At 35.7% G+C, this 26,624-nt stretch overlaps 1 protein-coding gene across 4 annotated transcripts in view; it reads left to right on the forward strand.

Annotated features, from left to right (window-relative positions):
• KHDRBS3 (KH RNA binding domain containing, signal transduction associated 3) overlaps positions 1–25,723 on the forward strand; it is a 95,269-nt gene extending 69,546 nt beyond the window's left edge. For 3 of the 4 annotated variants that reach the window (XM_056331594.1, XM_056331595.1, XM_056331592.1), the window contains 3 exons: positions 3,469–3,551; positions 17,988–18,046; positions 21,078–21,685. In XM_056331594.1, the coding sequence (XP_056187569.1) occupies positions 3,469–3,551; positions 17,988–18,046; positions 21,078–21,169 (234 nt within the window). In that variant the 3' untranslated portion in view covers positions 21,170–21,685. Of the gene's footprint in view, positions 1–3,468; positions 3,552–17,987; positions 18,047–21,077; positions 21,686–22,593; positions 22,651–24,985 lie in introns of those variants that run through there. The other variant, XR_008820740.1, reaches the window with a different exon arrangement.
• Positions 25,724–26,624: the final 901 nt, after the last annotated feature.

A 26,624-nucleotide genomic window follows, 5' to 3' on the forward strand; every position in this document is an offset into this window, starting at 1 on the left:
TTTGATCAGACTAAATCTGGTGAGAGTTAGTTTTCTAGGTTATCCTGAAAAATTAAATAATGACTAACAGAAACAAAATGCTTGCATTCATGGGATGAAAATATGGTCTTGGTTTGGGGTTTTTTTGAGTGAGAGAGGAAATATGCATTTGCCAGTAAACTTTCTGATTACTGAGTATCTTTAGGAAGAGCTATTTATAGACATAGGCAGTTGGAGTAGAGACGGAAGTCCATTGCTTTGTATTTGGTAGATAGTAGGAAAGCAAATGCTGTCCTGCATGTGAAGAAGAATAGTGGCTTTAAATAAAAAAAAATATTTTTATAGGTACCTGAAACATGCCAAAAAATAAGCAGGAAAAATGCGATTAAAATATTCTTATGAAGGTGTAATTCTTCCTGTAGTACACAGAAAGAAATCTATAGCAATGCTTGCCAGTGAATCTGTGACGTACTTTAGTACAGGATACATGTGCATATTTAAGATCTGTCCTGTCCATTTGCTTTATAGATGTGTAAAAATTACAATTATTTTCATTTAAGTTAGCATGATATTTTATAGTACTGAAACATGCCCAGTGGCCAAAGGTATTTCACTTAGATACTAAATAAGGTTAAAGAAAACATTTGTTGAAGCTACAAGAGGTCTGCGTTTCAGAAGGAAAATGCTCAAGTAGTATGGATTTAATCCAAAATGTAAAACATTCTGCCTCGGCCAACTGTATTTGTAACCTCCTGAAAGAGAAAGTTTTCAAATACAGTATGACTAAGAGAAAATACTGTCAGCCTTAATTCAAGGAAAGCTCTAAAACATAATTTAGCTGCCCCTGCCTAATTGCTACTTTAAGGGAATAGTGCACAGTAAACAAATGTTGTGGAATTTGAATCTCTTATCTCTTAACAGAGCAAGGCATTGAAAGCAGCTCTTTAAACGTATTCTGTATTTGCAGCTGTTGCACATGAAGTTTATCTTGGTTTTATAAATGTAAATACAGCAATAAAAAGGAAGAATTGATCTGTTCAAGCAGATTATAGTAATTGCAACAGCACAGGTTGATCTTTCTAATGCTAAGTGGCAGGAGTCCCACATACAAACTACAAACCAGTTATCTTTCCATTCAAACTTGTGAGAGCCACCATCAATATAATAATGCAGGGCTTAATTTCTGCAGTAGTCAATTTATTAACACAAAATGGTGAAAGTAATGAGTTGTGGGCAAAATTTTTCTGGAAGAGAAATGCTAATACTAGAAACACTTAAATCTGATACAGCATGGACCTCCCCCAGTTTTTCCTTTTGTTCTGCTGGACATCTGGTTAAGGGTCTTTCTAGTTCCAATTTACTTTGTTCTTTGTCTTCCAAGAAATCGTAGATATACCATAACTTCAGAGTAGTCTGTTTGCCACTTTTCTTTCATGATCAATTATTTTTTACTAAAATAGTTAACATAAATGTGAAGAATTGGAGAATTCTTAAACAATCAGACCTATGATTCCTTAGTGGCAAGGCTTTCCTAAAATGTTAAGAGATTAATTTCAGTCCTCTGCTTTCATTTGGTGTCACTACTGTGTGTGCATGGTTTGAAGTTTGGGGGCTCCTTTTAAGGATGCCTGCTTCACAGTTGGGAGATTCTATAGGAGGAGACCAAATGTCATGTAAATATTCTGGAAATGAGCAAATAAGTTGGCTCAGACAGTTTCTGCTGTTGATCAATGTATTGTTAACAGATGTCTGTGCATTGCATCAATAAGGAATAAAGTGCTTGTTTGTAATAACTGCCAGGAGGCAATGGTTTTGTGGGTTTAGTGTGTGTCTTGTCAAGAAAATCCATATATCAGATGGGCAAAGAAAGTGCTAAGACTATTAATTTTTAGTTTCGGGACAGTGCGTTATGGAAAGAGAAAGCAATGCATTTCCTTCTTGAGAGGGACTATTTATCTATGGATCTCCTCACAACAGACAACTGGAAGTATCCTCATTTCTTTTCACCCCTATGAATAGGCTGTCACTCATCTGTGTCACTCATAGGCACCCTTCTACTAACCTCTGCTGGGAAACAATCGTGTTCACTGATCTAGTGGTGGTGAAGCAGTATTGATGGGCTAGTTGCCTGGTTTTCCTATAAACAATTTCAAATTGAAAAAAATGCTAAAAACTCTTAGTAAAATGAGTTTCCTATCAGTTGTTTTGAGGATGTCATTAGCTTCTGCTATGGAAAGCTTTCCTTACAATGTCTAGAAAGCTGTTATATTCCAGTCATTGGAGATGTTCTCTACTAGAGTTGGATAATCCATCGTTTGTCATCCCTACCTAATTGATACCACTAGTTGGTTTTGTTTTGTCATCATTGAAAGGTTCTTAGAGGTTCCTTTTCCTGGGAGTTTGTTCTTTCATGAGACTTTATTCTTATGTTGCCAGGGTTCACTGCACGCTTACTCAGCAATCACCATATATAAGAGGATACCAGATTTTCATTTTTCTGGTTCCCTTTATCATCAAAGTGTCTCCTCGTTAGGTCACTTTCACCTGGCAAAACTGAACATGATACCCCTAAATATCCTTTGAGGTCTTTGGCATATTTGGATAGATTTTGGATATTAGGATTTCCTAGGAATCAGTGCAAAGGAAGTGCCACTTCTACTTTTCATTCTTAGCTCAGTTCGGCTTGGTTTTGGATGAAACAATAAATTAGTGAGAATTCTTTGGATTTATGTAGTTCATCCTTCTCTGGTAAAGCATAGCATCATTGTAACTTGTTTTTATCTTTGACTTCTGTATGGCTTGTAGCTGAGTTAAAGGTTTGTTCAACTTGGTATTTAAATTCAGTGCCATTTTGGGAAGGGTGTTACTACAATGTACACTTAAATAATACGGATAATGTGGGAGGAGTAAGTAATCCGTATTTTTAGTTTCCTAATGGATGCTAAACTCCCACAAGTTGAAGAGTATACAGAGGGCATTCAAAGAAGTAAACCCATCATTCTTACTAGTCTTGTCTCCAGGGAATTTCTTTCGCATCCATAGTCTACATAGAATATTGAATTTATTGTCCACAAATGTCAGCTGCCTAAGCTAGTTGCACAATATTTATTCAGATGTTTTGATTCCTGAGATGCTTCCCCGAGCTTTCTTGAAGATCAGTAATTCACTCATCTCAAATTCAAGTACACGGAGCCATGGAGCATTTGCACTGTCTCTGCACAAGCCAGTGTTAACTTAAAAAAAGGCTTTTCAAAGCACATTGCCAATAGTTCAAAATATCTTCAAAGTCATTACAGTCTTAGATGTATGTGGCCTCCTATGTGGAAGCAGTTACTATTAACAGCATTAATATTTTCGCTGTTTCATGGTGTACATGTGTCATATATGCATTTCAGAGGAGTACTATCTTTCATATTTAGAACTAGGTTACTGCTTTGTTTCTGGAGTGTGCTTACGGTTAAAACTACCTTTCTTTTTATATCATTTCAGGAGTATGATGATGGTTACGGAGCTGCTTATGATGAACAAAGCTATGACTCCTATAATAACAGCTATAGCACTCAAGCACAAAGGTAAGTCTTCCAAATCTTCTGTAACTACATTTAAAATATTTCACAGTTGGCAAGTTTTACTTAAATCTTTCAATTTCAAATAGCAAAAATGTTATAAGATGCTTATTAGAAATAATCTCCAGTGTTACTTGTCTCTAGCATCACACAAGTTTAAAAAGTCAAGTTACTGAGTGGTTGAGAAGAAACAGAAATGAGAACTTGAAACAGAGTTTGTGATGCCAAGTGATAAATCAGAAAGTCTTTAAAATGTTCAGGAAATTTAGGAAAACTTAATTTGGACTTAGTTTGGGAGGGAGGAGAGAGGAGAAAAAAACCCACTTTATAAAAAGTATTAAATAATCTGAAACAGAGCTGATTGCATTTTCTTAAACGTGCATATATTCCTGTATTTTACCTTTGTTTAGCTGTAAAAAAGTAACCTCTTTTTAGTTTGTTTTAATCCTTTTTGGAATTCTTTGTGACAAATTTGAACCTCTTGCTGTTGGTGTTGCTTGCCTCACTTCATTCTCAGCAGTATCTTCTGATTTATCTTCGTAAAATTTTGCTTTCTTTAAAGGAGTCACTATTTGGAAACTCCATGAATTACAAGGAATATTGTGTCCAAATGAGAAAAATGCTATGAAGTACAAACTACTTGTACTTCATAGTACAAGTGGTAGTCTGAACTCAATGGCAAATAGCACACGACATGTTTTTTAGCAGCTCGGGTGATGATCATCTTCAGCATTAGGTACTTCTAATGTGCATGTCTGGAAAGGGAACTTCTGTGCACAATTTACTGAGTGCTAATTTATTCTTACTGGTTTTGCCCTTAGACCAAGCATTCAGAGTTTGATCAGTATTAGATCTTGTAATACTGAAGATTTCTGGAAATGTTAGAAACAATGTTGAGAAAAAGATAAAATAAAATACTACAGTTCTGTATTACTGCTTTGGTTATTTGGGGTGACTAAAGTTTCAAACCTTGCCCACTTTGAAGAAGATGACAGTAGGAAAGGGAGATAGTGGTGGATATTGTGATACTGATAAATAAGTACTGCTTAGACTGTTTTACCTTCTGCTAAATAGTTAAGACTCTTTTTACAGTGTAGCCTTATCTGAAATAGTACAGAACCATTCACAGCAAAGTTGAGAACAAAGCTGTTTACGCCATCTGCTTTGCTGTACGGATGACAACAACTAACTTAAATTTTACTGTATAAATGCATATTTTCCTGTGCTGAACAACAGTGTGAAAAAGCTTAGTGGAAAGTTCAAGTGTCATTATTGTTGAGAGCTAACAGAATGAAAGTACTTTTGTCTGACACTTGGCTCCTATGGAGTCTTGTAACCTGCTGAAAATTAATAAAAATAATATGACTTAAGAAACAAGCAGTGTAGGACTTCCAAAATATGAGGCTCTATAGAATGTTACATTTAGAGAGCAGCTGCTGGTAATGGTGTTTTCTCCAAAAAGAAAATTACCAAAATAGTCCTCAACTTTTATGTTGGTAATTCTGTTCTGTTTTACTGCTGCTGGTGTTGGTAAATGGGTTTATTGCACACAAACATTTGGACTTCATTACAAAGTCATTTGCCTAAGCCAAAACTAAACATTACTTGGACTTCATTTTTTCCATGTTAAGAAGGTTTTCACTAAGATTTTTTTTCCTTTGAACTAAAATTAGCAAAAACAATCTCCTGAGAATTGAAATTGCTTTTGTAAAGGACTAACACATAAGAATGTATAATATTCTTAAATATAACAGATACATATGCTTAGCCGCTTGGAAGGAGATTCTTCATAAAATTATGACACTACTTTGTTTTTTACCCATAGTTTCACAATACATGCACAGTTTGATTTTGTTGAATTCATTATCTACTGAATGATTATTTCACTTTTTTCCGCTAATTTTATTAAGTGCTGCATGGTAAAAGAAAACAGGAAACGATTCACTTGTATGTTTCTCATGGGGTATCGACACTCATTTTCTGACATATTTTCTGGCTCAGCAAAAAGATTTTTAGGATTATACTGGCAGGCAAAACCTAATAACTATAAAGAGCCATCTGAGCTACCTAGAACAGCATTCCTATCTTTAATCTCAGTATCAAATAGTAGCCCATATTGCAGAATGTAATTTTATAACAACTAAGAGATACTTACCATATTTAGGTGCATTACAGTGCCTTTACTATGAAGGAAATTAGGGAAAAGTATATTTTCATAGTTCAGCCTTATGTCATTCTTGATGTTTTGCCCTCATGAAACATGGAAAGAAAATACATTTGCACATAGAGGGCATTTGTGTGTTTAAAATGCACCATTTATTGACTAGCATATGTAAATAACTTTTCCTCTTGTGCAAGTTGAAAGTAGTAATCTTAAAGTAGTAGTATTTCTAGCATGTCTTCTGATACTATTTTTTCCAGAAGATTGGGATATTAATGGTACTGTGTATTAAACAGGAAACTTGAGAAATAGATAGTAAACCAAAAAGATGTATTTACTCATGCTGAAAAACTCCTGCAAATAATTTAATATGAACTCTTCCTGCACCCCATCAGTCTTGGTTCACATTCACAAGTGTACGTTGTGTGAGCAATGTACATGTGCAATACAGTGGAGACAGTTGAAATACTCATTTTTGTTTAAATGTTTTTGCTTATTTTAGTGATTCATCTGTTAAAGATGGAAGCTTGCAATAGAATTGGAAATCTCTAGAATTTTTTTAGGTGTATAATGTAACGTTGCATGAGAGCACATCTTTGATATCTGTGCGCAGGAGTGAGTACGTTCTCCAGATTTGTCCATTCAAGATGACACATCATGACTTGTCCTTTATTGGTTTTAATTTTGATGTTTCTACTGTATTTCCCAGAAATGTCAAAATCAAAGGTGGACTAGGTGGAGTGGTATGTTCAGATATGAAGAATAGCACACTGTGTATTTCTGTGTGCATTCAAGTAGCTGAGAATGTGAATGCCTCTACCAACAATTCTTCCTTTCTATAATCTAACTGCTTGCTGCTACCAAATCCTGTGTGTTTTCAGTTTAATGGACTTTATTTGACATTGTGTGAGACTGTATCCTTGCTTGTGCTTGGCAATCTGAAGCTGTAGTTAAAACCTGTTTTCTCCGAATTCTCATCTATCTTAATGCCCTTTAATCCTATAAAAATTGTTTTCCTTTAAAACATTTTCTTATTCACAGTTTTTGTTTGTGCAATAAAGCCCCAAATAGTGCTTCAGGACATATTTTAACAGAATTAATTTTAATGGTCGAGAAGACCTTTAAAAATCCCTTGGAGCTATACTAAGCTTGACTAGATATCTTAGCTGATTTTTAGAAGAGATGTGACTGAATTATATGTATAGTTTTTCTGCAGAGGTTTGTTAGATATTGGTTTTACCAGTATAAACTGGGATGGTTAATAAGCTGTGCTGTTTGGTATGGCTATAAAAAACAAAACAATCTAAAATTTTAACAAAAGATATCTCAATTTCTGAAAACCAAAGGCTAGCAAACACTTGAAGCAGCTGAGACAGTTTTACCCTAATAGAACATAATGAATGCTGTCAAAAGCTATTATCATTTATGGTTGATAATTCAACGCCTAGCTAAGGAGAGCAGCAAGACTAAGCTGAATGTTATGTTCTCATGCAGGGCAAATATCACATGATGCAGTCAGTAATTCTTTCATAAAATTTCTTCTGTATACATATGTAGTAGTTTAACATGTGCAGTTGTATGCCAGAAACCTTTTTGGGATCTTACGGTAGAATGTGAATTCCAAGTGTGAAAAACGATACTCATGACTCCTGGTGCTGATGCTTGCCTATGTCAGATACACGTAGACTTCTCAGCTTCCCTCACCGGCATGTGTGCATCCTTACATAACCTAGCTGACGCTTGAAGGACTTCCCCAAATCTGTCTAGAACTGTAATTCTTTACTTGGATTTACTGCAGATATTACCAAGTGTTTTAATGGCCTGATGTTAATGCTAGACCAGTTTTATTACGAAAATTCAGACAAGAATATTGTGGAGGAAGCAGGAGCATTTAGTTGGGTCTTCATTCAAATTTGTAGATCAGTTTAAACATTTTCAGCATGAAGAGAAAAATCTATTTATTTGAAATCTCTGAAATACGTTTCAAATCGAGCAAAAGTGCTTTTGTCCCTCAGTGGCTCCATACATGATCTGCACAAGTGTTTGTGAAGACAATAATAGGGCAAGGGTAAATGGATGCTAATAAATCAATTGTCTCTGTCAGTTCACTGTTTAATGTTCTCTAGAATACATAAGATTTATCACTGAGGAACTGTAGAATAATGGTAGTGTATGGAAACAAAGTCCACAAGGGAGATGTACTACATCATTCGGATTTAGCGCTGCCATCTGCTTAATAGCATTGAGATGACTACAGAGGTAGTTATGATCAGCCATTCATAGCAGTGACAGATGCTGCAGAGAGTTAACATGCCAGAGAATGAGGTTTGTTACTAAAATTCGGATTATGTGACAAGATTGCTGAGAAGGGGGGCTGGGTTTGTTACCTCTCCAACAGCATTAAAGGTTTACTGGGTACTTTTAAGTTTACTATCGAGAGAATGGCTAGCACAGCTTACTGTAGTACAAAACGATGTGGAGAACCCCATCTGTCTGCTTCATGGCAGTCAGAAGTTTCAAATAACTTCTTTAGGCTTGTCTGCTAGCATTTAAAACTGGATACATCTTTTCCTGGGTGGGTGTGGGTGGGGGAAGCTTTTGTCTAGCTGCATTGTTTTTTACCTACAACAGAGGCTCAGCTGTACAAGGGATCGTTTATATAAGTACATACCTGTGTCTGTTTAGGGGCAAGAACAAGTCATTCATGTAGTAGTTTCATTTTGTGTTTAATTATAACTTAAAATTTTAAAACTGTTTTAGATCTTCAGTCAGCGTGATCTCATCTTCACTCTGTTGCAGAATTCAATTTAAACACTGATAGAGAAGGGGAAAAATAAGGATTTAGAGTAATTGCTGGCTTTGTCAGTTTTCTGCAATGTTTTTTGGTTTCTACATTTAATGCTATAGATTTCTCTTGGCAACAACCATTGTGCCATTGGCTTAAAAACAGTGTTTCTCTTTTGCTCTTCTTGTGTATATGACAATAATTGCTACCATTTCAAATCATACCAAAATGTGATACATTCAAATAACTGCAAGCTGCCTGTCTGAGGGAATTGGCAAATTCTCTTTAGTATACCTATGTTTATACAGCGCCTCCAATTCATTCTCTGTTTATTGGTTACTGCGTTAAGTACATGCTGCAACTTTAAATCATTCATCTAAAAGCATAAAAAGGTAACTGCCGATGTTTTAATCCCCAAGCATGTTAAAAATGCAGTGTTGTGAATGCCATGCAGTGAGGCCTTAGTCTTTACCTGTCGTTTCAACAGTGACTGACTGATTCAAGACATAAAATTTCTGCAAAGCAGGGAAGGCTATGCACAGAGACCCTGCGGTTTGAAAGGTTTGAGGAAGCTTGTGATTCACAGCTTGTGAGAGTTACTTAAGAACTAAATAACTGGATATCAGATTGAAGAGAGAACTAAGAAAAAAAAACCACCTTGGAATCTGGCAGTGGCCATTGTTCAGCTGAGGCCTAAATACAGCTACATTGGTTTACTAAAATCCCTCAAGTCTCTAAATCCCTGAATTCATGCCACTCCTGAACACCTTAGTTTTGAGAAGCAGATTCCTAGTATGTAGTTCTTGGTGAGACCCTCCCCATTTTCCACTAGGAGCTCAAATTTTAAGGTACCTTCTGAGACTGTGCTTAGTAGTCATACAAAAGATGACAATCTTCCTGTAAGAGGAGGATTTTCATAAAGAGCTGAGCGTATGGATTTGAAATTGGCTTATGGAGATGTTGCTATTGGTATTTGAAAGTTAATTGCTAACATTCTGTTTGTGATGCTCAGTGTTTTAAATTTACATTGTTAAGTTTGTCAGCAATCATGCATTTCCAGGATGTATAAATATGCATTATATGCAAAACGGTGTCTGTTACTGTAGTTTTTCAAGATGTAATTCTCTCTATTTTAATGCTAGTAGCTGTTTGTATTTCGTGCTCTGACTTATAAATCAAATCAATCCACAGCACTTTGATTTCTGGGGACAATGGAAATGGCTGGTATTTTGCAATTGTGGTTCCTTATGAACACCTGGTACGTATGAGCTTATTGGAGGTTATAATTCTATTCAAATAAATCCTCAAAAGCATTAGCATAAACAAGCTAATGTATCTTTAACTGAAAATACCTGCCATGTGGTTTCCTGCTTAATTTCTACACTCATATTATTGGATGAGATTATTTTCTGCAGCTTTTCACATCTAGTTCTTCAGGTTTAGGTAGATGTCTTCATTTTTTTGTCACCTGTTAAAATGTGACAAGACAAAATATTCAGAAGTGCCTCATAGCACAGGTAGTTGTAATTGTGAGTCTAGCATGCATGTTTGAATTTTTTTTAATTGGTCTACAGAAATATGGTCTGAAACATCAGTGAACAGAAATAAGACTAAGGCACTTTAAAGTGTAATGATGGAAAACCCACAAGTATATCTTATGGTGCGCTCATAAAATTGGAGAAGTTTTTAGAGTCCTTGTCATGTTGACATTGGTATGTTACTTCACTATTTAAGAAATGTTTGGATTACTTTTCGTCTGTACTACTTAATGAAATGGTTTGAGATAGAAAGACTATTTTGGGTTTCTTCATGGCTTTCCTAGTAAACTTAATTATGACTATGCCTCAGTGATTAGAAAGCAAGTAAAAATGCATTTTAAAATAAAACGAGACCTGTTGGAGAAGACTCATATAGAGGTGGTATAGGAGTACAAAAAGTAGTAACATGAAATTTTAAGTATTTGAGAAATCAAAAAAAATATTTATTTAATAAAAATCAGCATTCATTTTGCATGATTGGCTTAATTTTACCTAGTGATTGTAGAGCATCTTAAACTGGGTGGTTGAATTCCCACAATATAATCAAAGATGATTAATGTTTGGTAGGATTTAGGATTTTTTCCTTGACTGATTACACAGGTGAATACATGAGAAAATGGTTAGTCAAATAAGATCTTTTAGGAGGTCCTGAATAGGAAGAAAAACTCGTTAATGGTGAATATTTTTTAAATATTAAATGCTATATTGTAGTTATTAATGATAACTTGTGGAATTAGTGATAGCTTTAAAATATTATGAGGGTTTCAATTTAATTAGTGTTTTGGATTTTAAAAAATAATAATCATACTTTAAGCTTTGATGGAGGTAACAAAGAGGAAGGAGAGTATCCAGTTGCCAGGCAGCAGTGCTGCTAGATGTATGGTCTTTAGAGACTGAACTTGGAGGATCAGGCTTCCAAATCTTACAAATTAAAGTTATTCATTTAGAAATGACTTTTCAGATGTGTTACAGAATAACTAACTTTCTATCAGTGTCATGGAGACACCAAGATAAGGAAAAGACTTACATAGTCTCTCTATGACTAGAGAAAGGACAACATCGTAAATTAGCACTTCAGTAGATAATGAAGACCATATTTAGGGATGATTTCTTTACTGGTGTGGGGTGGAGAAGGAACTTCACTGGAAATTCACAAGGACTATTAGTTGAATGAGAGATGCAAGAGAAATAAGGCTTTATCAGTTCAGAACATGTTTTTGTCACAGAACACATTTTTGTAGATGAAGATTGGGCACTATTTGGCTGGTTGACAGTCAACATACTATGTCTGTTTACTAGCAGTAATTGAAAATTGCAGTTTTCTCTCTTCAACTATCCTGTAGTATTCGGTTTGCTTTCAAGGGGGGAAAAAAATCTGATGACTTTCCATTGATAAAGAAATACCTGTTTAGTTGAGCAACTTTAGAAAAGGAAGATGTTCCAGGAAAACTTCAAAATGGTCTTACTTGTTGTCTTTGTATTTTATTTTAGTAGAAGTACTTCTAAGCACAATTTTGGTGTCATTCAAATGACAGATCATGAAAAATACAGTTTAGTAACCATCAGAATTTGAGGTGTATCATGGTGTACTCATGTCAGGTGAGAGCTGTATATAATGCACTTGGAAAATACATATTGATAGAAGTAGCAGAGTCCACGTAAGGCCAGGAAACAAGTCTTTGCAGTTAAATGGATTGCATTGTCTTCAACGAAAGAGGAAAAAATCTGCCTTATTGTAATTGGAGAGGCAAGGCTCAGACCCTGTTGGCATTAGGGGCATGAGGGAAACACTGGGAAGATAATTAAATATGGTAGTGCATTGCTTGTAACGTCTGTCAGATGCTTGGGGTTATACAGCCCTGAAAACTGTCAAATGCAATCTTTCTTTAACCAAATATATTCCTTGATGGCACTTTTATTATTTTTTATTTATAATCACATAAGAGTGCGATGGAATGATATTTTTCCTCTCAAATGCTTTTCAATTTCAACTGATGAGTCAGGGTATCAAATTTATAGGAAACTGATGAAAATTGTACTGTTCCTTCGATAAATTAGAAGGACAAGAAGGTATGATAAATATCTTACTGACTAGTATTTCTAATTACAGAATGGTGACATAACGTCTGTGCAGTTTTTGTGGATTATGTATTACAGGCAGTATTGTCCCGTACTCCAGTCTGTGACAAGTAATGCCAACTTGGATCTCTTAACAGCTTACGCAGACCTCAAGGGATAACAGAGAATTAAATGGAATAATAGCCACAGCTCTTTCCAGTATTGAAATGGATGGTCTAAAGATTTCTTTGATCTTCACTGTGCTCTGCTGCTTCCAGTGTCCTGAGTAGTCTTGTCTGTTTGGAGGAAAAGGGAAGAAAGCACATCCTTTTTTGGATCTTAATGTTGATGTTGGTTCACATCTCTGTTCCCCATTTAACAGCTGGAACACTGGGTACACACCTGGATCGCTTAAGATTTCCAGTTTGATTCCCTCTGTTAGCAATCTAGTTCACTTTCCCCAAACCACTTTGCAAACCAGACAAATGTGATGTGTGGTAGCTGGGGCTTGGTTCTAATTCACAGGCCAGGCCAAACAGAAATGCTGATGTTCACACAGCCTGAATTTTTAGGTTTTCTGCCAATGCAAAAATTTCTTGTTTGATCTAGCAAATTTCTGGCATTTTATTTAGTATCTGTCATGTTTAGGAATGGTCTGTTGCTGTATTCTATTCATAGTTGTCAAGGTTCCTGAGCAGAAGCCTTATTTGTACTGTGTGCTTTAGTCGCCTCTGCTACTTGCCATGTACCGTTCTTGTTTTGAGGGATGGGATGTAGAGAGTGGGGGATGGGGACAACACAGAATTAGTTCAGACAGCAATAACTGGACATTTGGGATGCTAAAACTGTTAAGTTTAGGGAACTGTGTTGTGTTCTGTAGAAGTCTGTAGATAGACGTAATTCTGTGCCTGGTAGGTAACACCAGAATGCAGATGCCTCTGAAGGGCATTTCACTGTTCAGAAGTGAAATTTATTACAATTTCTGCCATAAAAAGTAATTTTTAAATAGTGATAGCTAAGGGAATCCTAGAGGGGGCAACTCTGGTCACCTTTTAGGATTATAGGTATTAGGTTTGCTATTGTTACTATCCATATAAGAGTACAATGAAATAGAATATAAGGAAGATTGCATCATTTTTCTGTATTTTATAAAGCTTTCACGTATAGGTCTCAGTTGCTTTCTGAGATTGTTACCTGTTTTACAGACATAGACTGAGATGCAGGGATGATGGTATATGCCAAAAAACTTCTGCTAAGAAGTGGTAGAACTGGGCATTAAATAAAAGTATGTCTGAAAGATGCAAGAAAAGATGTGGGTGTCCTCTTGATATGCTGGTTTTCTGCTACCCTGCTGTAAGCTGGGTTACAGAATACGGTGTTCTAGTGATCCACGGAAGCATTAAAAACAGATGCTCAACTCAATATTCAAGACAATTACGGAGTTTTGAGCAGCTTCACTACAATTAGTTTTCTTGACAATAACATTTGGGACATGCTTCTTCCTGTTTACTGTTGATGGTTGGTTTTTGATATCAGAGGCAGCTGAGCATGAAGATCTGTTACGAATGATAGAAAGAGTTTTGTCCTTGTAGAAGAATTCTATTCAGATGTGGTCATATCAGTCAGGGTCTATCATATCAGACCTCTTGCTAGAGAGAGACTCATTTGTTATTTCTGCTTTGCTGCTGTTCTGTGCAACCTCTGTGTAGAAAGACAGAGGTGATGCTTGTGGAGCTGCTCTTCGCACAGAAGGAAACCTCAGTGTTTGGATGGGGGTTTTTGTCACTTTGTGAAACTGCCCTGACTTTTGTCTGAAGGGACCCATCCCAAAACTGCTTGTCATACTAATGTGTGAAAGGAAAAGCAGGGGTTTTTTTTCCAGTTTTCCCTAGTAAGCGTTACAAGGAGCTGAATTGATTGCAAAGGCTGTTTTTCATCACTGAAGATGAAGAAAGTTTCAGTTCACTCACTGCTTAAGCACTGACAAGCCTAGTTACCAGGTTTAAGTGTTGGCTTTTCCAGTAAACAAGCTTCCAGTCAGAGACATTTTACTCTCCCCTTAGCAGTCAGGCTCCCTGCCATACCGCTTTTGTTTCAAACACAGAAATGGCATAATGCTGATTCTAAAAGATGCTTGCATCAAATCTAAAGAGCCATGGCAGTTGCATTCATTAATCGCTATATATTTTGACTATCTTTATGCGTTCTTTTTAAATACTATAGAACACTTCCACCGTGTGGTTGACATGCCTGTTCTGGCATTGTCCCAGAAATAGCCTAATGACCTGTTTGGAGATCTTCATGATCATCTTCATGGTTGAAACTCAACCATTCTGTTCATATCTGTCCCAAGAAAATATTCTCTGGACAGAATAAGCTAATAGTTAATAAAAGGTAAGAGTTGCTTAAGACTTAACCATCATGTCAAGAGCAGTTACTGCTGTTTGGTTTTTTTCATAAAGATTTGTTCTTCTGTTACGGTTCATCAAGATATTTCCAGAAACAATCAGCTTAGCAGAAAAGCCTGAGAAATTCAGGTCATATTCCACAAGACCTTTGAAGTCTTCTGTTGAATACCTCTGAATTAAAGTATTTTAAGACACTTTTCACAGCATGGTAGTTCTAGAAAAACAGCAGGAAGCTTCCCAGTCCTCTGTTTTACTAGATTAAAAAAAGCTGCTCTAAGACTTTTCTTCATCAGTGATGCAGTGCTAAAATCTGAGGTTGCTTTTCTCTATCTCAGGCTGTTTCTTGAACAGCGAAAACAGGCACTTCCCCGGCCTTATTTAAACTACTTAAGCCTCACCTCACGCTTCCTCTAAGCACTATAGGATTAATGGCCAGCCCTCAGCAATTAGAAGTGACATATTTAAGTTTATTGCTGCTTGCTAATCTTTCCATTAACATTAGGTGGTTCCAAGTTTTTATGTTGAAGTGGAAAACCACCATTTTTTGTCTTTGCGATCTCTATTGTCTCCTGTCAGCCCAAAGACATCGTGCTGAATGGAAATACAGAAGACGTTACAGGTGAGGAGATACAAGCAAGGGCTCTGTATGTACAAAAGATCTGAATCACATCTGATACTCCAGTGTCGATTGCACTTGTATTGTTTACTTGATGGTTAGGAAGATTCTTGAAAACTCAGCTACCGCGCCATATAATGCCATTATCCATTTACAAAGTATACACCTGAAGAAGTAAGGAAACATTAAAAAGAAAATGGAAGAAAGTGGCCTGAAGAAGACACTTCACATGTGAAAACATAGGAACTCAAGGTGAACTCCAAGTTTAATCTTGCTAGGTTAAAAATGGAAAGGATCCAGGGCATGTTTTTTCCTTGTTCTGAAAGGAGGGAGGCACGTGAGGTAAAGCAAATGAACCTGTTTTGTGGTTTTGTTCTCCTTTCTGAGACAAAATGAAAGAAATGCAAAGAAAAGGGCTCCCCTTACAGAATAAATCCATTAGAGAAAGACAGTTTGAATAGTCTTCAGTCACAATGCTAAGTTGCCAAAGAACCTATATAAAAATGCACAGATGTCAAGGATGCTTCTAAAACAAAAACTGAAATCATACCTTCTGTCTGGAGGAGGAATTCTTTAATATAGCTGCTGATTTCTCAGAATTGGCCTCAACTATCGCAGTTTGTGAGTTCAAACGGATAATGCAGAAGTTTGGCGTTTGCAGGTTCCTTTTACCAGGTTTCCTTTTGGCAGGTAATTGCTTTGAAAAAAATAGTTCTGTAAGCTTTAACTTCATATACAGTAGTAGATTTTTCTGTAATTCCTCTAAACCTCAGTTAGCTTTGGACTTCGTTGTGAACTCTGGGCTATTCAGACTGTGTTACAGGTGAAACAAATTTTGATGTTTTCTTTACCCTGATTTCTTTACAGCCATCTGTATGTACCCTTTTATTTGGGTTACAGTCTTTAGTTGTCTTATCTGAACTTTTAAATTTGTTTAACATACAATTGAATTGCAAGAGCGTTGGAATTATTCATAACCACAAATAATAAAGCAGTCAGAGTAGAGTTTTGAATTGGACTAGGCAACTTTACTTCCCATTATAACTTGTACTTTTTGGACAGATTATTAACGTTTGAAGGGTTTTTCTGTTAATAAAGATTGGTCATGATATACTTTGAGTATAAGTAAAAGATTTTTTTTCTTTTCTGATGTTTGTTTTGCAGTTTCCATGCTATAAAATGAGTCATTTTTTGCTTTATAGATGTTTTAGATCTATGAAATGAAACCCTGCAAAAGTCATTCTGACAGGGTTAACAGATACAGGGATAGAACTCAGCTGCTATAGGCTTCTAAACTTAATGACAGCTTTAAATAATCAAGTAGTGTGTGGAAGGATAGTGAATGTCAGTTTTGGTTGTCAGAATAAAGAATTTTATCACTGGCTGCTTCAGGGAAAAATTATGTTATTTCTTATGTTTTGAACTTTTCCCTTGTTATTCTGGGGTCCGCATCACATGGACCAACAAACAAACCACAGATAACATTTAGGTTGTACGCAGATACTGTGTTGTGGGTCTTCATAGTACATTGTGGTTAAATTGTTTAGGAAGCCTTACACTAGCAATAACAAATACTCACCCACACTTTTTAGATACACATTTGTACATGCCAGAACCGTATTATTTCTGCCCTGGATTATTTCAAAACCCATAAAATGTCGTTGTGGGTTTGGGTTTTTTTTCACTAAAAACTAAAACACGAACAACCCAAATGCAACAAATTACCCTTGTCTTGTGTCAGTTTAGAAATGATAGTGATGTTGTTTTCGTATAAATGATTTACCTGCTAATTTCATGTTAGTGCTATAAATTGTTCTTTTCTGTTTTTTATTTTATTAGCAATCAAATGTTAGAAACATTTTGTCAATATTAGTAATTACTTTCTAATGATCATACATTAGCGATTTTCTTCTCTACTCAGAAGGTCGTGACTGGTAGCATCAGTTTGTGGAGTATTTTCCAGATATAGTCAGCCCCGAGTCTGGCTGTGGTTAGAAAGAAAAGGAAAGAAACAATTAAAAGTTGCTTTTGATGTCCTACAAGCATGTCTAATAGACGTTTGTGCTGTCAGCTATGTGAAAGACTATACATAGCCTTACCGACATGAAATAGGAAAGCATAATGGAAAAGTAGTATGTAATAAGGCTTGTTCTTCAGTTTCCATTCAGTGGTCTTAATACAAATAGAAATGCAGTTAGGAAACAGAAGACTGTTCTAGGCCATGGCTACGGGGTTCTTACATACTTTTGAATCCTAATGACTGCAGATTTCTGCTTTTCCTTCCTGGTGTCATTTCTTGTCTGCCTATTAAAGTGATAGCATTTACATACATGCACATTTGTCTTGTTTTGAAGACACTGGAACTTGTACAAGTATAGCAACTATATAGTCTTCTGATCAGCAAGTTGCTTCTCCTTTATTGCATTTTTATCAGTGAATTCAAAGATGCAAAAGCAAACTACTAGACAACAGTAGGTAATGAAAAGTGGTTTTCATACAACAAATGAATTGGTTCAGTACCAACACCTCCTGCTCTTCTTTCATTGGCACTTGTAAGATCTTAAGCCTTGCCAACTATAAGTATGATTTTAAATACAAAATGCCCACATCCACATATACACTGTGGACCAGCGGCTCAGTGATGAAAAAGAATCCTAAACGAAAGTTAATATGGTTTCTTTTCTCTTTTATAATCAATGAACAAACAAGACCTAAGCTGTCACTGTCACATGGATGCTTTACCTTTCTTACCTAAGGGCATGTCTGTATCCTTCAAGCTTTCTTCTTTTCAAAGAACGTGTAATGATAGGCATTGCTATTTAAAATGTAATTGCTTTATTTCTTGTTCTTCTTCCTACTTCCCTTCTCCCATACAGTGGAGCAGATTACTATGACTATGGCCATGGACTGAGTGAAGAAACGTACGACTCTTATGGTGAGTAGCTTTCAGCTGAATTACTGCAGTAGTAGACTCTTGAAAAAATATGAAAGAAGAATTTCCATAAGGCAAGCTTAAGTTCTACAGTGGATAACAGCTGTTCAGGGATTCCTGCGCTGTCACAGAGCTCCTGATGTGTTTGAGAAAACTACTGAAGAAAGTTTCTGTGGTCTGTTAGCTACCATAAACTAAAATCAAAGAAAAAAAAAATCTAAATCATGTTTCAGGTACCCTTTTGATGTCACATTCAATGAGATTTAAGGGGAAAAATGGGGGTGTAGGACCTTTTTTCAGGAGCTGTTTGGAGCTGAAAGCAAATGCTTTGTGTGACACAACTGGCACTGAAGCTTGGTACAACGTAAGAATATGCTGAAGTTCTCAGTTGGATCAGGGCCTAATTGAGTGCATTTTAGTCTTGTATGTTTTTTTCTATTAGTTCATTTTCATACATCAGTCTTGGGGAAATCAAGCAGGGAGTCATTATGTAAAGGTTATGAAAGTACTTCAGGTAGCTAATAGACATGAGGGCACTGGGTGACTCACACAGAGACAAAACAATGTGTAATGAAGCAAAAAACCATATGCCAGTGGTGAAGATCACATTTTTTTTAAGTTAGAAGTATGGTAGTGACAGGTTTAATTAAAGAAATCTGTTACGGATTAGAAGCATAAAGCATGTTAAAAGGCACCTTTGATTAAGGGAAAAATGTTAAATCTCTGGCTAGAGATCAGAGAAATGTAATCTAAATCACTCAAATCTCAAACATTCGAGGATTGTTAGTAACTTGTGTAATAGAGTTGTGATTCTGGGTAATGAGTGCTTAAATGATTTTAAAGCTGTATGTGAAATTGTCCATGGTGTGTTTCTTGAACTCCATTTGGAAGTGCTTCTTTTGCTGAAAACCAAAAGGATCTCAACTAAGTTGTGATAAATGCCTTAATGTTATCTGCTTAAACTAATCATTTTGCTTAAGGGGAAAGTCAGTTTATCAAAAGAGGTCACTTGAAATTCCTCTGCCCCACAGCACTTCCAATTGGTGTTGATAGATATATCACTTAAAACTTTATTTCAGCATTAAAATAAACTGCCATTATAAACCTGATACTTCTAAGACTATTCCATGAATGCAGAATTGGTGGGGGGAGGGGAAAGTATGAAACTGCTTAATTTAGATAGACTGATAGGGGAAAAACGTGGATTGCAGTATTTAACGTTGAAAGTACAGATTTTTCATTGCTTTTGGATTTCAAATTGGTTTTCTATTTATCAAAGCACAGCCACTCAGAATATTAAGTAATGTACTTGCTCAAGTTGAGAGGAAGGCTATAAATACCTTGAGGGATGATTATGGGTTGCAGCCACTGAAGTTTTTGCACATACAAATAAAGAGTTATACACTTCATTTCTTAACTAGCTGACCCTCCAGTACATCCCTAAATGCAGTTAGATGCTAATAATCACCCTTAGAGTGTGTAAGGAACGTTAGGTGTATCAAACTAAAGTCTGTAAGACTGTATAGTGAGCAGTTGGTTGCCTAGTGTTGGCCAGGAGGAAACAGATTCCCAGGAAGGACCTGAACTTTTCCTTCCCTGAGAAGCTCAGTTGCCAGTCCAGAGGATGTAGGAAGAATATCAGTATTTTTTAGGATTTAGAGCCCTGAGTGGCACCAAAATGAACTGATAAAAAGTAAAGTGACTCTTACTCTACCAATTTGACCAGTTGCTTGAAGAGGAGCAAGTATTCCCCTTAAACTCTTAAGACTGCTTTTTACATTTAAGCAGTCTTTGCAGTGGTGCTTAAAAGCTAGATATTTTTAATTCTTACCCCTCTGCCAGCTGCCTTTACTGTCAGGTTAGGGTTCTTTTACTTGCTTAATAGAAGCCTTGCTTTCTGTGCAATGAAGAAGCCCAAGAGGTTGCTTCTCATGTATGTTATTCTTTTATCAGATTCCTGTGGCACTTGCCTGAGGTACAAGTTTAATTCTTTCAGCCTGACACCAAATTTGAACTGGTTCCTTTTACCTCCTAGGCAAATGTTCTGACTACCTAGGTATAATATATAACCCAGACTCTGCAGGCAACCACCTAAATTTTAAAAAATAAAGTAGCTAGAATGAGACTCTTATGAAGAAATTGTGAAAATGGACCCTTAACTTAAAAGGATTCTTGACACCTAATTTCAGATATCTACTGTTGGAGCAAGTGACCTTAACATTCAAAGTGCAAGGTTCTTTGACTGTTGACATCTATTTATTTACTTTTAATGGACTAGAAAAGACAAAGTGCTGCCAACATTTTAGGTTACTGTATATTTGGATTCCACCCTTTAGTTTCTGGATTGCATTGGGTTCACTTGGACATCTGTCTGCTTAGGGCAGGGCAATTCTCCAAAAGCAGATATGGAAGCACGTAAATGTGGTAGGATTAGGAGGCATCAAATATAGCACAAGGCTTTCACAAACTTACAGTCAAAATTCAAAGCAGCAATTTCCCTTGTCCTTTTAAGAGGGAAGTGTATGTTTACAGTGAAGTTAAATAGTGCGCCTAGATTGTTAGAAGCTGTAGGTGTTTGTAGTGATACTTGAGGTTTTTAACTGTTTGATTGCATATTTGAATTAAGCCTAAATCGGTACTGATGCAAAGAAGCTCATTTCAGAGGGTAGTTTAGTTGTTTGTAGATAATTCATATCCTTCATTCAATTCATCCTAGCATCATTATTTGTAAGTCTGCTACTGTAGCTTCCATTTCTGCAGGTCCAGTTTAATGCCAGAATGCCAGAGCCCTACATATTTTTGCCGTATTAGCCTGTCACACTCCTTGCTATTATGTGCTGAAAAAGCACTGTTGGGTAGCTCATATAGGTGTGTTGTGCCCAGATTTTGTAGTTCCAAGTGTTCGACTTAACTTGGCATACCTTGGTTTCAGTACATAAAATGTCACTGTCTATTTCCCAGTTAAATAAGGAAAAAATCAGTACAGTGTCTGAGAACTTTGGAAGGGGTCTAACTATATTTTCCCTTCTTGTAGGGCAAGAAGAATGGACCAACTCACGACACAAGGCACCTTCTGCAAGGACAACAAAAGGAGTCTACAGAGACCAGCCATATGCCAGATACTGATTGTACTGTCTGATGTTGTGAAATATCCAATCTCCACCAGTCCTGTATACTGTTCAAAGTAATTTTTTCTATGAACAATCCCTTTTTATTAAATCAAAGCGCATAAAAATCTGAATGGATGGACTGAACTTAAAATACTTTGTTGAAAGAACAACCTGGACAGAAAGATATGTAAAACAAGGAACTTTGTTATTTCCAAACTGTATTTGAAAAAATAGGTGATCAAAAAAATAACCTTTGATTAACTAGTGTTAAACAAAAAATAGGTTTACTAAATATGTTAGTTCATTCTTTTAACATAAGCGTAACCTTTTATTTTAAAGGTTTTCAACAATTTAGTTTTTAGTTTTTATTTTCAGCCATTTGCTAGATTTTCTCTTTGCAAACATGCGTAAAAAGGGAAGCAAATTACAAATGCAAATAATGTGGTATTTTGTAACTCAAGTCTTGAAATGTTCTGTAGTGTTAAGCAAAGTTTTACCCTTGCTTGATACTAAATAAACTTTTGAAAGAAAATCAGTGTGTGTGAGATTAATTTTATGCTTTATCTTATAATAAAACTTCATAAATAGTAGTAAACAGGGAGAAATGTTTAACAGTGATCAGCATAAAAGGCTCATATTAAACATTGCGCGACTTATTTAAAAAATGGTATAAACCTAAATGTATATACATATATATATTCACAGTAGATATAAATGCTGTTTAAAGTATCCAAATGGTATGGATCTGCTCGAGTGCCACATTAAATCAAAATATTTCTGTTAAAAGTGGTTTAAAATAGCTAATGAATTTTCTGAAAAAGATGTGACTAGTTTCATCTTGTTGAGCATTTTTTCACTAGTGCAACTTTGGATTTTTTATGAGAATTTTGGTACGTTAATGACCACCTCGCTCCGTGCTGGAAGCAATAAACACAAAGCTTTTAAAGACTTTCTGACTTGACTAATTGAGGTCGCTTTCTTCAGAGGCAGAGGATCTGTAACCCTTAAAACGGTCTTCATTTGCAAAGGTAAATAAATCAAATAAGATTTTAATCTCACTTAATTTATCTTAATATAACCAATAAAAACAGGGAGGTTACAACTTTAGAAAGTTTCATTTTTAGAATGTAGGAAAGACTTTGAGGACACCTAAATTCTCATTTTAAAACGTTTAATTTGTGTTAGTAATCTAAAAAGCCTTAGTTTAGCTAGTTAAATTTGGACAAACTATTCCCTATTAAACAACAGTAAAACCTCATAACCAATAGTTTGTAATATATTATTTTTCCATAAATGCTAGTAAATTAAACATTACAAATGTTATCTAAAGCTTTTTGTTAATCATTAAGTTTGTATTTATTATAGTTTGATTTACATTGTTTTCTTTATATTTGAAAGTCTTTGAAATTTAGTAAAAATATCTTTTTTTTCTCTTGTCAGGAGACCCAACTCCTTGGACAGCCAAGAGAACAAAAACCTTAATCTTCCCATGCTTTGGTAGGTATCTTTACTCATCTGTGAAATTATTAGATAAACAATGGAGCCATCAATCACGTCCTTAATTCTTTATACACAAGGCTTTAATTTGCATAATGATCACAGGTACTGAGCTGAAGACCAGCAAAAATCATTGGCTGTGTTCAATTCTGGTGGGAAAAGTCATAGTTTTAAATGACCATTAAACTGTGCCAGTGTGTGGACACTGTCCTCTGGCTGTTTGCTTATTGAAAGTTATACATAGCTTTGACATTTCAGCTAATTAAGTATTTCATTGGGCAGAGGAAGGTGAAAGAAAAGGTGGTTTTATGCTTGTAGTGTTCAAATAGGAATTTAAAACTCTTAATCTGGTCAGCAAACATGTCTAAAATGGTTTTCCAAAACTGAAGAAAGCATTTTGTAGGATGGCTTTCTAAGTCAAGCATTTCTGCCCAAGGAGCAGACTGATTTTTTTTTTTTGGCACAAATGAAGAACAAGTCCATAGAGGAACATGAGTAGTTAGCTTTACTGTTTCTGGTGAATTCAGGATCTAAAGTTATGTTCACATTGTGTATATTTTAAATAGAACAGGGTTTTGGTTTTTATTTCCTAGTTGGAATGGTAATTCTTCCTACTGACCTCGTGATCTCGGTGCTTTTAGTTGCCAAGATTTAGATAAACAGAGCTCTATACTTTGAAATATTGCATACGTTGTACTGCCTTTGTATACCATGGTAAATTTAAAAGACTGCTGTCACAGGCTAAACTTTTTGTAACTTTTTATACATACGAAATGGCTTTACAACAATTCTGAGAGTATTCTAGAGATTTAAAGCAAAGGACCCTTTTAAGATTAGGAGAGCTTGGAGAAGATTTCTTCCCTCTGGGGCTCAAAGGGCAAAGGTTTGATACCAGCTGTTAGAATCGCTATGGCAAAACTGGGTATATAAATACCTTTAAAAAAAATCATGTATTGGCTAAATCTCATTTCTCTTCACATCTTAAATCACATAATGAGTTGCATAACAACTTTTCATTTGCAAATACAAACTTTTATATTAACTGTATACAATGAGACTTGATTGGTTGAAACTAAAATATCTAGTAGGAAGGATGGCTAGTAGACAAAAAAGTGAATCAGAAGTGAATTCAGTCTTCTGTATCTATCCAACTCCGGGGTTTGGGGGGGGGGGGGGTGGTGGTGGTGGTTTTTTTTGGTGTGCCATCTTTCCTTGGTGCCCCCTATATGGAGGGTGAATCATCATGCATTTGTGCCACGTCTGCTGCTCTGCCCTGAAGTCCTGGAAACCCTTAAATTGTTTCAGGTTTTGAGTGCACCATTGTGTGACAGGGTGGCATAATGACTGCATGTTGAAGGTCATACCAGTACATTAAAAGAAAATCCCCTTCCTGACTAAGAACACACCCGTCCTGTGGTCAGAAGCGATTGTTTTGGTCGTGTGCCCAATGTGTATCTGACAAGATGGAGTAGTCTGTAGCCACATGGTGCTCTTGTTAAGTAGCTGTGGCCCACCTTGATGGAAAAGTTAACCATTTCAGTCCATTTTTGTTCTTTTGAGTTCCAAGATCTAAGTCTACATATATTGAGCATAAGTGGTATGAATTTTAAACCCATAGTCTTCCCTTTTCCAGTGCTCCACATTGATACATCTTATTTCCCCTAAGAAAATGTGTTTTCATGTCCTTGAAAAAAAAAGATTGTATCAATTCTCATGTCCTGTACACGTGTGTACAATAAGCTACATCAGTTCAAACAGCTGGTATTAGATATTCTTAGAAACTACACATTTGCAATACAAAACTGCTTTTGACAGTTCCTGAAATAACATGCACTAGCATTGTGTTCTGCTATTGAATTTCTGTTTGGGTTTTTTGTTGGGTTTTTGTGTGGGGTTTTTTTCTTTGGAGTAATCTCTGATATGTAATCCATTAGATTTTGAACAGAGGGGAATGAAATCTAAAAAGTCTTCTAAACTTAAAAAAAAAAAAAATCCGTGTAGAAGGCAGCCTTTCTTTTATTGTGACAAACTAACCTAGAAGTGTTTATCCATTCTAGTAGGGTTTTGTATTCTGACGCTGGTTAATTGCTGTATGTTACTGGTCAAACAAGTAATGTTAATGATTATAATTACTCATATAATTAATTTGCCTTCATTGAACCTTTATCACATTTGCGCTGAATAGCAATGGTAGCAGTTTCTGCAATGGTTTCCATAAATCTACATAAATTTATTTTAGGCATAATTGCCTGATCCCACTACTCTTGACAGTCTTCAGAGAATTAATAGTCACTAGTCTCAGGATGTATACAAATGATATTTTGCTCTTTTTCAGGAACTTCTGCCATGTTAAATATGGACTGCTTAGAGCATTGTACTTATCCGTGTGCCTAGACAACGAGACAGGCTACGGAGTATGAAAATCCTGTTCAGTATTTCTTGTATTAAAGCCTTAAAGTGTATAACAATATACACTTTTTAAAATAATTGTATACTTAAACTGTTAATTGTTTAGTGATGCGACAATGTTTTATTTGGAGCTCAATAAAGAATTTTCATATAAGTTCCTGTTACAAAGCAATAATGCAACCTCATGTTCCTTTAGTGGCTCTTTTTAGCCTTATGCAGCAAGTGTAAAGAGAGTGTGTGAGTCTCATGACTAGAATGTAAATGCTTTTGGAAATAGCTTGTCTAATGTATGAACAACATAGATAAGTTAAAATGAAGATTGGTGTTTTATGCTGAAGCTTTTCTTAATAGCTAATTGTGAACAGGTCTACTCAAAACAAGATTCTCGGGTAGAAATGATACTCCAATTTTGTTCAGAAACTTGTATAACATGAAGGTGTTTTAATCCCTGTCAAATATACTATGCTGCTTATTCTTTCACTTGATGTTTGATGCATAGAAATGTTTTCTGTAATATACAGTCACAGGTTTTCTAGTACTAGAGTCTTGGATAAGGCTTTTACACCTTGATAAATCTTGTATCTAAGTCTTGTTTCCTCAGTGCTGATTTCTATTAATTGTGATTGTGATAATTTGTAACAGAAATAAAATTCTGATAATTTAATTTCTTGTGTTCTTTTTCTTAAATCCTGCTTGCAAATTGAGTCCCCCATTCCTCACATGTTTATCAGATGTATTTTTCTTCTTTGAATTTCATATTCATCCCAAGAAAAGCGTAATTTCAGTTTATTTTATTTTGAAAATAAGCAATATCACTTAATAGCTTCACACCTCTGTTGCGAATGCCTCCTCTGACATGTATTCATAACTTCTAATACCGTATACTGACTACTGAAGAATGGCATGGAAATTTGTGGGTATGTGGAGAAAAACAAGATTCCTGTTAACCCTGGCACTGATCAAAATGTCTTGAGTAAGAGAGCATTTTTAATAGATGAAAAAACCTTTGACAGTGTAAAAAAAAATATATATATTTATTTTTAACCTTCAAATATTTAAGGTGAATTTATCAGTTAATCTCACAATCTGGAAAGTTCTTCCCAGCCGTCATCTCTCACTGTACTACAACGGCATTTCTGCAATGTTTTCCACAGCAAGCAATAGTAAGTATTTATTAAGTAAAAGCAAAATACGGAAGCCTTTGAATAAGCACAAGAGATGTATAATAATGATTCCTTTCAAAATGACAGGCAGGAACCTCTGGTGTGGGACAGCACCTAACATTTTAAATGCTAGGCAAGTATAAAAATTGTATATAAATACTGTGGGGGGAATTTAGATAGGCAGAATGCAATTTCACTTGCTCTAATTAGGACTGGACACCAGGATTACCAACACAATCTCATTTGAGGAGTGCCATGAACTATTTGAGTGGAGTATTAAGCCTTTGACTCATTAACAGCAGCTTCTTAATGTCAGTACTAAAACATGACTTTAATATGTGACTGTCAGCACTATCTAGCAAATCTGCTAATTTTTCCTGAGATTCTAAACAGGAACTGTTG

The sequence above is a fragment of the Falco biarmicus genome, chromosome 3 (assembly GCF_023638135.1).
Source record: "Falco biarmicus isolate bFalBia1 chromosome 3, bFalBia1.pri, whole genome shotgun sequence".
Classification (NCBI taxonomy): domain Eukaryota; kingdom Metazoa; phylum Chordata; class Aves; order Falconiformes; family Falconidae; genus Falco; species Falco biarmicus.